This window comes from Ranitomeya variabilis, chromosome 2 (genome assembly GCF_051348905.1).
Source record: "Ranitomeya variabilis isolate aRanVar5 chromosome 2, aRanVar5.hap1, whole genome shotgun sequence".
Taxonomy (NCBI): Eukaryota; Metazoa; Chordata; class Amphibia; order Anura; family Dendrobatidae; genus Ranitomeya; species Ranitomeya variabilis.
In genome coordinates, this window is record NC_135233.1 from 108154870 (window position 1) to 108168166 (window position 13297).

At 39.9% G+C, this 13297-nt stretch overlaps 1 protein-coding gene across 3 annotated transcripts in view; it reads left to right on the forward strand.

Moving 5' to 3' along the window:
* RALGAPA2 (Ral GTPase activating protein catalytic subunit alpha 2) overlaps positions 1 to 13297 on the forward strand; it is a 331873-nt gene that overhangs the window by 246593 nt on the left and 71983 nt on the right. For all 3 annotated transcript variants that reach the window (XM_077282789.1, XM_077282788.1, XM_077282790.1), the window contains one exon: positions 868 to 995. In XM_077282789.1, the coding sequence (XP_077138904.1) occupies positions 868 to 995 (128 nt within the window). The remainder of the gene's footprint in view (positions 1 to 867; positions 996 to 13297) is intronic.

Genomic DNA, 13297 nt, shown 5'->3' on the forward strand with positions numbered 1-13297 from the left:
CAACGCACAAAAAAACGTTCAATGTAACTTTCTGTGCGTCGGGTCCGCCATTTTCGACCGCGCATGCGCGGCCGAAACTCCGCCCCCTCCTCCTCGGAACTCACAATGGGCAGCGGATGCGTTGTAAAACTGCATCCACTGCCCACGTTGTGCTACTTTAGCACACTGTCTGTCGGGCCGACGGTTTGCGATGGCCCATACCGACGGACTAGTGTGAAAGTAGCCTTAGTCACATTGGCCAGGTGCAGAACCCTCGGTGCTCATGAATATTCATTAGGAAATACACAAGTCCATTTTATATGTAGACCATAGCCCACACAGTGCAGAATATCTGTGTTGGCATTTTGGTGTCCAATGACGAGTGGTCTGTTTGGTAGAAACCTACACTAAAGATATAACCGTTATGATAAAACTTTTAGAGTTGAGTGAATATGTTCAGAATCGGTCGCTGAATATGAATTTGCCATATACGTGCAATATTGGTACCCTATTCATGCCGAATTTATGTTTGATGATTGGTTCTGAACATGTTCGTTCATTTCTACTCCGATTGACTCCAATGACGTTCGGATTTGTTTGGCAAATATTGCAAAAACCACATTCACCGCCGATCGTAATCGTAAGCGAATTTTGAAAAATGTGCTCAACTCTAATAACTTTGTCTTTCTCCCCATACAAAGATGCCTTGTGGATGTGTGATGTTGTGTCTTGTGTGTTACCGGTAGAGCACCTTGGTGTGTGTATACAAAGCGAATACTATCTGTGAGGCTGCAGAAATGCACACATTGGCACTATGACAGCTTTCCTTTGGAGACTATTGTGCTAAAAATGTTTTTTTTTTCTCACAATCCTGTGTTTATTTTATAGGTGCCATTTTTCGGTCCCCTTTTTGACGGCGCTATTGTGACAGAGAAGCTGTTGCCAACTCTAGTGTGTGCAACCTGTATCAATGCCAGCCGGGCTGTCAAGTCTCTTATCCCTCTCTACCAGAGCTTGTATCCTTTTTATGTTAGGCATGTGTCATACAGAAGGCCTCCTTTGGATTTGGTAAGTGCATTAATTTCATATTTTGGCAGCGCACAGGTAGCTGCCACGTGGAGATTGACAGTTTACATAAATTGAAATAACAATTGCGTCATCTTGGAAGAATAATCAAAGCACAACCATTATCCTTACTGATGTTGCTCTGTCAACAGTACGCCCACCAGTTGACACGATCCATATTGAGTCTTACTAGTGGCATTCAGATAATGTGAATGGATGGTGACATGGGGTTGTGTGGACATGCGATTAAGGGATTTCTTTAATTAAGACAGGAGGACATGTCATTATTAAGCTAGAGTGATGTGCTTGATTCTGGAAAATATTTAAGAAAAAATATAAACTTTACTGATTTGGGATTACAATGTATTAATAATCTAAAATACATTTTCTCCTAATGATTTCCATAACTAACAGGAAATACATTTCTCAGCATTGAATTTGCAACACCAAGAAGGAAAAGTCCTAGAATTATGTTAATCGAAATAAATGTTAGTGTTATGGCAATGATAAAAAATGAGATAAATGAGGTCCATAATTGTTCTGAGAAATGTTCCTGCCACACTGGATGCGCTTAGGCAGGCAAATCATCAAAATCGACTGGTGAAAGCTCCATTTTCAATTGGCAACCAATGATGTCCCAATTGTTCATGATGGGAGCCATGGCAGCATGTTTAGGCAATGCAGGATGCAACATGTGGTCTGGTGTTGTCATGTTGAAAAACAGCTCCTGGCACGCTTTGGAGAACCGACCGTACCTGTAGTTCTATGACTACACGAATGTAATGCCAAGCTGTTAGTGTACCAAGAATGAAAAGTAGGAGAGGCTAGCTGCAGTATATTATGCCACCCCACACTATAATCCTGGAGTAGGACCAGCATGATGTTCCCTCAATTATTGCTCATGTGGTCTCCAGACCCTTCTTTTGGTACAATTGTGTTCAAGACAAAAATGGGATTCATGGTTTAAGAGGCTAGCCCTTCTTTACAGTCTCCATTGCGGTCTTGCCCTGCTCCATGAGAGCGGTGACATGGTCAGTGGAATACCTGTACCTGGATGTCTAGCTCGTAGGCCAATGTCCTGCAAACACTTCCTGATATTTTGCGTAGACTCTGTTAGTGAATTCCAATTTCACTTGCAATACTGAATGAATCACCATTCTTCTAATATGATCTCTCTGTGCAGAGGTTCCCCTCTGGGGTAAATAACCCTATTTAAGGGACTGTGAACTGAAACATGACTTTTGTTTATTTCAGTTAATATTTAATAAGTCTGATTGTTAAAAATACAAACGTGCTTCTCCTATATTAATGTATTTCAGTCTCTGATAGTACCCTATATAGGGACACCTATCCTACCTGTCACTGACATTAAATAGCTAGATTAAATTATTATAGCCTCAGACCCTTGATGACATCTATCTAAGTGAAACCTGTTGGGGAGGCCGTGAGCTATTGAACTACTTTGCCGGCTTGTTTGGCCTTGTATCCATCACTGTATATACCGTACTTACCCTCATAACTTCATGCCATCTCATGTTTAATCTAACTATTTAGCATCACTGGCAAGTAGGATAGGTGTCCCTAAATTGGGCATAATCTCAGACTAAAATACATTAATATAGGACTGCATTTGTATTTTTTATAATTATACTTAACTTATTTATTTGAGTTAATAATTACTGTGTTTTATTGTACAACCACTTAAATAAAGTTATTTACTCCTCTGGGTAATTTGTTAAAAAATATTTGTTCATCCCTATAGACTTTGTCTAACGCATTATTTATTATTATTGAGGTTCGTCTCTGTGCACCTCTTGCTATCAGTTCAACCACTGGGACACGCAACATTGAACCTGGATTACATCAATGGCATTGCAATCTTCTATAGTTTACACGGACCGAACAATTTGTAACTCTTTACTAGTGTTGAGCATTCCGATACCGCAAGTATCGGGTATCGGCCGATACTTGCGGTATCGGAATTCCGATACCGAGATCCGATACTTTTGTGGTATCGGAATCGGAAGTTCCCAGTGTATGGTTCCCAGGGTCTGAAGGAGAGGAAACTCTCCTTCAGGCCCTGGGATCCATATCCATGTAAAAAATAAAGAATTAAAATAAAAAATAGGGACATACTCACCCTCTGACGCGCCCTGGTAGTAACCGGCAGCCTGCTTTGCTTAAAATGAGCAATCACAAGCCGCGACTTCATCCCTCAGGTCCTAAATTCCCTTCTAGGAATTTAGGACCTGAGGGATGACGTCACGGCTTCTGATTGGTCGCGTGGTGGTCACATGAGCGTCACGCGACCAATCAGAAGCCGTGACGTCATGGAAGGTACTGAACGCGCTCATTTTAAGCAAAGCAGGCTGCCGGTTCACAGCGGTAAGGTCCAGGCTGCGTCAGAGAGGTGAGTATATCAATATTTTTTATTTTAATTCTTTATTTTACACATTCATATGGATCCCAGGGCCTGAAGGAGAGTTTCCTCTCCTTCAGACCCTGGGAACCATCAGGGATACCTTCCAATACTTGAGTGCCATTGACTTGTATTGGTATCGGTATCGGTGAGATCCGATACTTTGCCGGTATCGGCCGATACTTTCCGATACCGGTACTTTCAAGTATCGGACGGTATCGCTCAACACTACTCTTTACTGAATAGCAGTCATTTACACAGGCAGACGAAAGTAAACGAGCACACTAAGCAACTATTACTGGATCGCTCGGTGTCCAGGCTGCATGGTTCTCGGTAGTGCCAGTCCTATTTACACAGGACGAAGCACCGACGAGAACAATATCTTTTACGCTGCACAAAAGATCACTACACCCCATAAGCAAGCATTTTGGTTGCTCATCGGGTGATTGGCAACTTGTTTACACTGTAAGATAATTAAACAAGCATTCTTAAAAAATACTTGTTCACTATGATCTTGCAGCGTAAATTCCCGTTCATTATACAACAAGTTGTGATGCCTGGCACATCCAAAAACACTAGGCATCGCACAGTTATCCCAGGAAACTTGTTCTGAATTTTTACTTTAAAAAAGAAAAAAGGTTCAATCTGGCTTTTATGTCCCTCCCACATGCCACAGATTGGAGCAAGGGTTCTTGAAAATGTGACCGTTTGCAGGTCTTGGCGACACCAGTCTATTCCTCGATTTGCATAACCTTACAATGTCTCCTCTTTGTATTACAATTTCAATGTCAAGTGTAATACCTACTTTCAGATATTTGTAAGTAAATCTTAATACTACGTACACTTTGGACAACGTGCACACTTGAGCTGAGTCTAAACCACTTTATTTATAAAGCTGAACTTAATCTGTCAGTTATTTAATAATAATAATCTTTATTTTTATGTAGCGCTAACATATTCCGCAGCGCTTTACAGTTTTGCACACATTATCATCACTGTCTCCGATGGGGCTCACAATCTAAATTCCCTATCAGTATGTTTTTTTGGAATGTGGGAGGAAACCGGAGAACCCGGAGGAAACCCACGCAAACACGGGGAGAACATACAAGCTCCTTGCAGATGTTGTCCTTTTGTCCGCCATCCACACAGCATTCCTTCACTCATCCACACCCTGGGTTTTCAAGGGCTGCAGGTAACTGGCGCGCTGTTCCTGTTTGGTGGGGTCTGGATTCTGGAACTTTCTCCATTTGGTCACTGATCGGTAAAATCTCTGACCCAACATCAGTCTTTGTGCACTGTCATACAGGAGCTAAGTGCTTTCCGCTCCTGACCTCCTTACATCTGACGAGTCTTTTGAGCAATTGGTGGGTGACTCTGGACATGGCCACCCAATGATCTGCACATCAGCCCCTATCACTTATGTATTTAAAAGTGTATCCACCTTTTTAAAGATTTATGGTAGTCACAAGCCTCAGGTGTCAGCTTCTGTGTGATCCCCTGCCCCATGTGCCCCATGCTCTCCTGAAGTCACCTCTGATTTTACGTCTGTTCTGAAGTAAGTACAATAAAGACCAATCTATAAAGTGCATTGGTTGGAGGATTTTGGTTAATGAAACAATTCATGCAGTTTATAGTTGGGATGAGCATCAGAAGAGCGGGGTCCTGACCTGCCCTCCGTCTGATTCTACCTCTTGAAAGTTGTGCGGAGCTTCCTCTGCAGAAACTACAAAGACGACAATGGAGTGATGGCTAATTGTGTCTACTAGAGTTTGGGGAATGGGTGTTTCTGAAACAAATCTATCTCCACAAGGACAGTGGAGGCCTGGCAGCCGTTTTTAAGTAAAGACAGCTGAAGTCACTTGTTGGAACGTCTGCAGACTCTGGATACAGCTGCACTTGTCACAAGCTTTGAGGGAAGTGTAATCAGCCGCAGAGATTAATTTGCATCTCAATTAGAAGCGAGTCATGAGGAAGCCCTGAAGTCTGCTGCTGGAAGCTTGCAGAAGAAATCTCATCATGCACAAAAGGCCCCAACATTCAATGCTCCAGCCGAGTGGAGGACAATGTACCAGATTTGGTTTCCATGGGGACCAGAAACCTGCTGAGCCATTGAAAAATCTCAGGGGTTTGCACTGTAATCATTTGATCATGATGGCAAATTCCACCAAATACATTTTTTAGTGCTAGAAAGGTTTTTCCAAGTAAATGCCAGTGAAGTTTTTAGTTTATTTTCTTAGTAGCCAACTTTTGTTTTTATTGTTTTTTTTTCTTCGGAATTTTATAGATTTTGATATCTATACCAACTCTGGAGCCCGAAGGGTATCCCAGCAGGCGATATCCCACCAAACCCGCATGTCTCACCTGTGGAAAGGTAATGAATATTAGTGACAAGAAATACCCCTTTTAATATTTTGCTAATGAAATCCTATTCCTGGGTCACAAAAAAAGCATCTGAAATGTGTGAGACATATTGAGGGATCCTAATGTGTTTAAGGTGCAGACGTCTGGATTTCATGGTCTCTATCCACACCGTAGCGAACTGTCCGCTGGCCTCCTGATGTGAAACTACCAAGGTTTGTCTGTGCATTCTGGATCGTATTTGGACCTTGAAATTTCGGCCATCAGAACCTCGCCTTAGGCTGCATTGTATTACCCAACGTCGTCCCTCTGCCTGTCTTTGGCTGTTGTCCTTGATGGGATTGGGTGATGCCAAGCATTAACTTTGCTTCCCAGCGGATGTCATAGTCTTCTTGGATTTTTATATCATGCAATAGCAGCGAAAATTTAATTAAATGTATCTGTGCAATTCTAAAATGGCAATAATATATTTAAGCATTTTTTACAATTAGGTTTAAACTTTTAAACTGTAATTTATTGTAAATGTACCGTATATGTCGTCTCAGTAAGGTTGGTCTTACTGTGTTTTTTGCTTTATACCGCACTAATACTTTCAACTTTTTGTTTAGTTATATTGCTTTTCCGTCTATAGCATGAAGATTTAATTCAACTTTTTCTTGCCATATCACAGGTATCTAGCTATACAATTGTATAAGGAAATGGATTCAAAAACTGTGTTTAGCCAAAATAATTCATTTTAGCACCAATAAAAATACAGACTACCCTTAGCTCAAAATCAGACTTGCAAAACAAAAACTTCTTAAATTGGTTTCCCAAGGAGCAAAATTACTTTGTTAAAGCTACTAAAACTGCCAGAGTCCTAACTTTATACCTCGTCCCAGAAGTTCAAACATTAACATTGCAGAGAGCTTCTTTCCCCTTTCTCTGTCAGTGGGTGACATTCTTGAGGGAGTTGGGGGAATGTCACATTTCACTAGCCCCTACCTCCCTCTAAAGCCAGAATAGGAGGCAAACTAATAAAGATAGTTAATGATGATAATCTGTCAGCCTGCCCCTTCTTACTGATCAGATGGGGGGAAGCAGGGGACGATTTTTCTCTTTTTTGTGTTGAAACTAAGCCTGAAGTGTGTAGGGGTTGGGTTTAGAATTGTCATTTTAGAGAAGCAATCAAAACGAAAGTGTATTAGTGATTTGTATTAATTTTCATCTGGATAACTCCTATAACATGGAGCTTTAAAGGAGAATGCTGAACAGTACAAAGAAAATGTAATATGCCAACAAGACCGTTCCAAAAATTCTATTCACTTTGTGTGTTTTTTTTTTCCAGTATAAATATAATCATTGTGTTTTTTTCCTCCTGAATAGTGATAATTGCTCAGGTGACCTTTTGCTTTTCCTATACTTTCTTGCCATTTCCCCACTATGGCATGCCAAGCCCTGAACCTGAACTTGGTTAAGTCACTAGAAGAGGTCATACCTCTTTAGAAAGTTCCTTTAAAGTTCAACATGAAATATTGTCCATTTTGCAGAGCCATTGTCCTGTTCCCGTCAGCAGACAGAACTCGGTTGATGGAATAGTATAACTCATATACTGTCTACCATGAAGAGGTCTTCTGGGTTTCATAGAATAGGCAAATGTCCGTGAGGGTCATGCAGAGTTTTAATCATTGCCTTGTACAAAGACTTTACAAAATGCAGCTATTTCACCTGCCGTGATGACCGATTTAATTTATATATTAAAAAATAAATAAATTTCTCTTTGAAACTTTAGAACTTCAAAAATGTCACATTTTAACTTCATAACAAGAAGGTCTGATTACCATATGTTGTAGGTCGTGTCTCCGAATCCAAAGTAATTATCGTATGTCTAGATTTTCAATGTTTCCTTTTTTTAAAGTTTTCTTTTCCTTGATTTCTTTTTTTTTCTTTTAATAACTTGTATGTTTTAATCATGTTATATTATCTTTTGAACTATTTTGAGATTTGTTTGAATCTTCCGAGATAGATTTTTATCCTAAAAGGATTAGTCTTCTTAAGTAATAAGTAAAGCTTATTTGTATGCGGTCCATTCTTCATATTGATTCATCATCTTTCTTCTTGAATGTGTCTATCTAACACCTGTATGTGGATTCATTTGGAAACGGTTATAGAGTCTTGAGGAGAGCCTGACATTGCTTTGGCAATTTATTCACTGTGGCACCTGACAGCTCTCTTCTGTGAGCTGATCATGGTTGAGTGACAGGTTTGTCTGCGTTCGGTCTTTGTTACCTTGCTCAGACGGAAGCACAAGATTTAACCTGCCATCTTGAGCTGTTCCTGTCAGTTATTGTAACCAGTAATCTAAAGACAGACTTGAGTTTTGAGGCATAAGCACTTGCCCAAGCAACACCAATCTTGGCTGTGCCCTGATGAACACTGCGGTAGCTATAATAGGTGGGATAAAAAAAGCCCTGACCTTCATTTTGAAGTGCAGTTTCCCTGCTGCTGGCGATCGATATTTTAGCTGTCTGTCTCCACTGCTTACCTTCCGTTCTCACAGTGAGAACCTTCTCCAGGCATCAATCGATGGCTCTAATCTGCCCTAGCCTGTTACAGCTCATGCGAGGCAAAGCTTTTTGGTAGCAGTACATGAGATTGTGGAAAAAGTGCTCTTACTTGTAGCACCCTTCAGAAACTTGGGCCAAAATTTCAGATATTCCATATTCTTACTACGATTTGTCAATTTGTTTTCCAGCAAATCACAAGCACTGAAAATAAATTTTATTTTTCCTACCTGGTCTTATTTCCACACTAAAATCAATCTTTCAATTAATCTATCACTACGTTCTTTATTACTGCCAAATAATCATTTTACCAGAGAAAACCCCTTTAATATGAGAGGGCCCAAACTGGCTTTACACAGTGCACAGGCTGGTTTTGCACTCGGAAGTCGTAGTTTGGTCGTAGTTTGGTGGACACGTTCCTTGCAACAGACTAGTTGGGTATAGAGGTAGGGGATAACCTTGTGGGACACAGCCCTAATCCTGCCATTTATATATAAACTGTGGTGCTCAGAAACAGATATTTATAAAGATTAAATTATTATTCAGTGTAAGGAAAAATGAATTTATTTATTTTTTGAGACCTTAAGCCATATAAGGATAAATATACACCTATCCTTTTTAGCTTTGTTTGGATGATTCTGTAGATGGGCTCTATCTCCCCTTTTGCCCCCTATGTGAGACACACTAGGAAACAGGTTTTGAATGTATTAAAATTCAACATGCCAATACATTCTTTCCATGGGAGTGAAGCAGTTGCCAAAGGCGTGTCTGATAACTGCACATCCCCCTTACTGTAGTGAAATTAAAATGTAAGTTCGGCTGTGTCCAATAGTTAGGAGAGGGTATATTCTGGTAAAAGTCTATGGCCAGCCAGCTTAACTACCCCCCAATAAATGGGTCTAAAGTTGTCTGAACCTACCACTATCAACAGGATCGGCCTACACCCTAATGTCTTTTGGAACCTTCTGACTCTCCCCTCAAGATGATGTCGGGGGAATGAAGGATTTCGCCTTTTGAGTTTGTGGCCAACCCTTGTGTTCAGTCTGGAGAGAACGCACTGTCTGAGTCAAGTGTCTCATAAAGGAGGAGCTGGGAAGGATAGCTTTCGGTCACTGGACCTTTTTTAGACTCTTAACTTACTGATGTTTTAGGAAACAACACCGTTCACCAGGATGTGATCATTGTGGCTATGTTCACGTGTTGTTTTACTGAAGTAACAGGAAGTTAGCCTAAAAAAAAACAATGGTCAGTGAGTAAATTGCAAGATTTCTATTTTTTATATTTACTACAGATTGAAATAGATAAAAAGACATTACCAAAGTAAAATAGATAAATAAAGATAGCCTAAAAACTTGATTTTCTTATGATGGCTTCCCTTTACCAATCTTTGATCTTTTTAGAGCAAAAGACATAGACCTCTCTGTTTCACATGTATTTGTTTTATAACTGTTCATGTTAGATGTTTTTCTGAAAAACACCTCAATTGTCTCTTCTTTTACAAGTGAATGGCGCCACATATTGGGGCGCACCAATGTGCTCGGGTAAACATTAGATCCTTTGCTGTGCTGATCTATGGGGATGCCGACGGTCTGAGCGCCCTGCTAATCACACATTCTCATTCTAGGGATAGGCCATCATTGTATGTAAGAACTGCTAAGAGGATTTCATTATTATAGAAAATACCGGTTTTATGTATTTTTTTTACTTACTCTTTGGCAGATTTTTTCCCCCCTCATCCCTACTGTTTTATGTATTAATCAAAAAAGCCTTGCCCTAGGAGAGGAGCCACTCTTTTGTAGTAGTGTTATTATAGAATCTTTCACTCTAGGAATTAGAGAGGGCTAACTACCTAACAGATGCCGAGTCTTGCTGTTAGATAGTAGTGTGTTGCGCTGCATGTTGCTGTCCTGCATTATGTCTCTTAATCTCTGATTATTTATATGCAGTGTTTGCTGGCCACCTTTGCACTTAAGGGGTTAATTGAGCAGTCTGCATCTCAAACACTTCATCAGCTTCATTTTCCTTCCACTTAAATATGCCGGATTAACACAGTAACCAGCCGCCACTCAGCGAGCCATAATACACGTATCAGTGAGCTTTTGAGGAGCCATTGCATTTAGGAATATTAAACAGGACTGTTCATTAGCATTTGCTTTAGATGTCATCTCGCATTGCTCACGCAAGTGTAACGCCATCGAAACGGCCACAAATATTGCAGCATTTTAGGCTATGCTTTAGGTTGACGCTGTTGAGTTGATGGGGGCCCTACTAATGGCTGTTGCAACATTTTATTGTTTACTTCGTCAAGTAGCAGAATTGCCCAACGTTCAGATCAGAGGAGGTGTTTGTCTTGTTTATGTGGTTTCGGACCTGTTTTATGTTATATTAGATAGTTGGAGATATATTGTCTTTCCAGCTTGCAAAAAGCAAAATTAGAACACAAGATAATTTTCTTTTAGGGGTTGTGTTGTCAGCTCACTGAATCTCATTAACATTCTAGTTCTGTATTGCCATGGCTTCTTGCTAGCTTACCAGCTGTTCCTGCTGCTAGCTACAATGTCTGATGTGTTCAGATCACTGGGTTCCTCCACTCACCACTGCGAGGAGACAGCCTTTCCATTGGGGATACCCACGTGTCTGCCCTGTCTACAACGGCACCAAATAAAGTAATAGAGCCTCGCATGGCATATGGTGTCTGGATTCATACAAGATGCAAAACTATTCCAGCTCTAATGCACAATGACTCATAGCATTGCTAATTTTTCCAAACAAAAGCCACCTTCCACACCCATGCTTTTAACCCTCAGGCTATGAAGTCTTACAAAGCGTGTGGTTATTAAAGAAAAAATCATCCTAAAAGTTTTTAAGCTGCAAAATCGCGATTCAGTGGTCTTTACAGTTTGGAATTTTTAGAGAACTGACAAAATGTTATAGTTAATATTTAGATAAGTATGTGCAATAATTAAAGTATGATGTTGGAAGCTGTTATATGTAACTGGAAATTACTATCTTATTTTTGTTCTGCTTTTTTTTCCCCAAATGTCTTTTTTTAATCACCCCACTTGAAATAATTAAAAAAATAAATTAATTAATGAACCTATATATATTGGGCTCCTAAATTCAGTGGTGTTTCTGCTCAGATTTTTTGGAAAGAAAATCTGCTGCTTACTACACTACAATTATATGGCTGAGATTCTCTGCCATCCCATCCACGAGCTGCAGAGAAAATCTGTAGTGTAACCTAAAGATTTGACATTCGCTCACTGACAATTTTATCCTGTGTGTTTCATTGCAAAAGGAGAAATGTGCAGTAAATCAGCAGCAAAATATTGAGGTTTTGGTGCAGATTTGGCCTTTGTGGTGCAGTATATGTATCCGTTTTTACCACGCTGCCGAAATCACAAGCTTTTTTTTTTTTTTTTAGTACAACCTGCTGCAAGTTTGCAAAAGTATTTTATTAGTAGCGCTGCTAATAAAGTTATTCCACGATTAAGAACCGTACATATTTCTAGGTTTGAAACGAGTGGGATGTTTTTGCAAGATATCCTGTTTTTAAACTTGTGTGGGTTTTTTTTGCATATATTTAAGGGACCAATAAAGCTTTTTTTTTTTTTTTTTTTGACTTTAGCAAATTTAGAGATTTAGCGCTATACAAGATTTACGTCTTTTGTTTTATTTTATTTTTTTTCAGCAAATAAGGTGGTAAAACATATAATTCTACTTGCCATGTGGCCGTAAGAAGCATCACAAAACCAAAGCAGTTTGCTGTAACCAATATTTATGGACCCCCCAACACTAAGTTGTTGATTATACTATTGAGCTGAACATAATTTTTTTCATTTTTCAAGAGATTTTTTTTTTCTTTAAATAAAGGAGCAATGAAAAATGATGCCGGCTAAACGAGTATTGTTAGAGAAGGCGAAAGAAGTTTATTCCAAATGTGTGTACACGTAGGTGTGGAAGTGGTTGAAGTAAAATGGGAGTCTCAATCCACATTGTCCTCTTCCTTGACTGTGGATACACAATATGGCTCCTTTCCCTTTTTATGATTCAAGTTTATTACCCAAAATGTACTTAACCATTTACATTGAAAGCTTAATCTGTGCATCCCCCAGTGCAAAGGCTGTGTTTACGTTTTTTCCTGAATTATAATGCTAATTGACATGTGTTGCCCACTCAGGTCGCACATCTTCAAAGTGATTTCTGGCACTGTTTGTAGGTGCTAAAGTGTGTTGTGGTCATTAGCCTAATGTACACTGCTCAGCGGGGCGGCAGGAATGTTCTAAGGTTTAAGCACAGTTCACTAATAGAATCTGCTGAGGTTTAGTGAATACGCACGCTTAAGGCAGGACTATGGTAACTGGGACAGTAGCCATACTACTTCCGAGCTGTTCACCCTAAGACCTTGTTCACATGTCATTTTTGCTTCCATTTTTATGCAAAAAAAGGGACATTAATTGAAAGAAACATTTATTTTTTTCATACATTTTTATTTTATGCTCTTTCTGTGTTTTTTTGTATCCACATCTATATTTTGAGATGGATGGGGGTCCCGCTGCCTTCACCATAAGCACTGCTTCTTTTTACCTGTCATTCTTTATTTTATAGTCTGGATGTCCAGCCTCTGTAGTAAAGCTGTCTTTCGTAAGTCTTTATTCTATTTACATGTGTGTCCATACACGTTAGATTATGAAGTTGATAAACATTCGCAACATTCACAAAGCCTCTGACGCGGGCTTCTTCCGGAGCATGCGCATGTAACAAATGAAGCCAGGGACGTATACCCAGCTTCAGTGCGTATGCCCGGGGGACTGGTTGTCATCTCAGATTTCCTCTGCGATTGGCGTGACATTTGGAAAGTCTAGGCCATCAATCACACTTCATTGGCCATGATACTGTTCAGCGGACTGTGACTGAAATGATATGCAAAGCC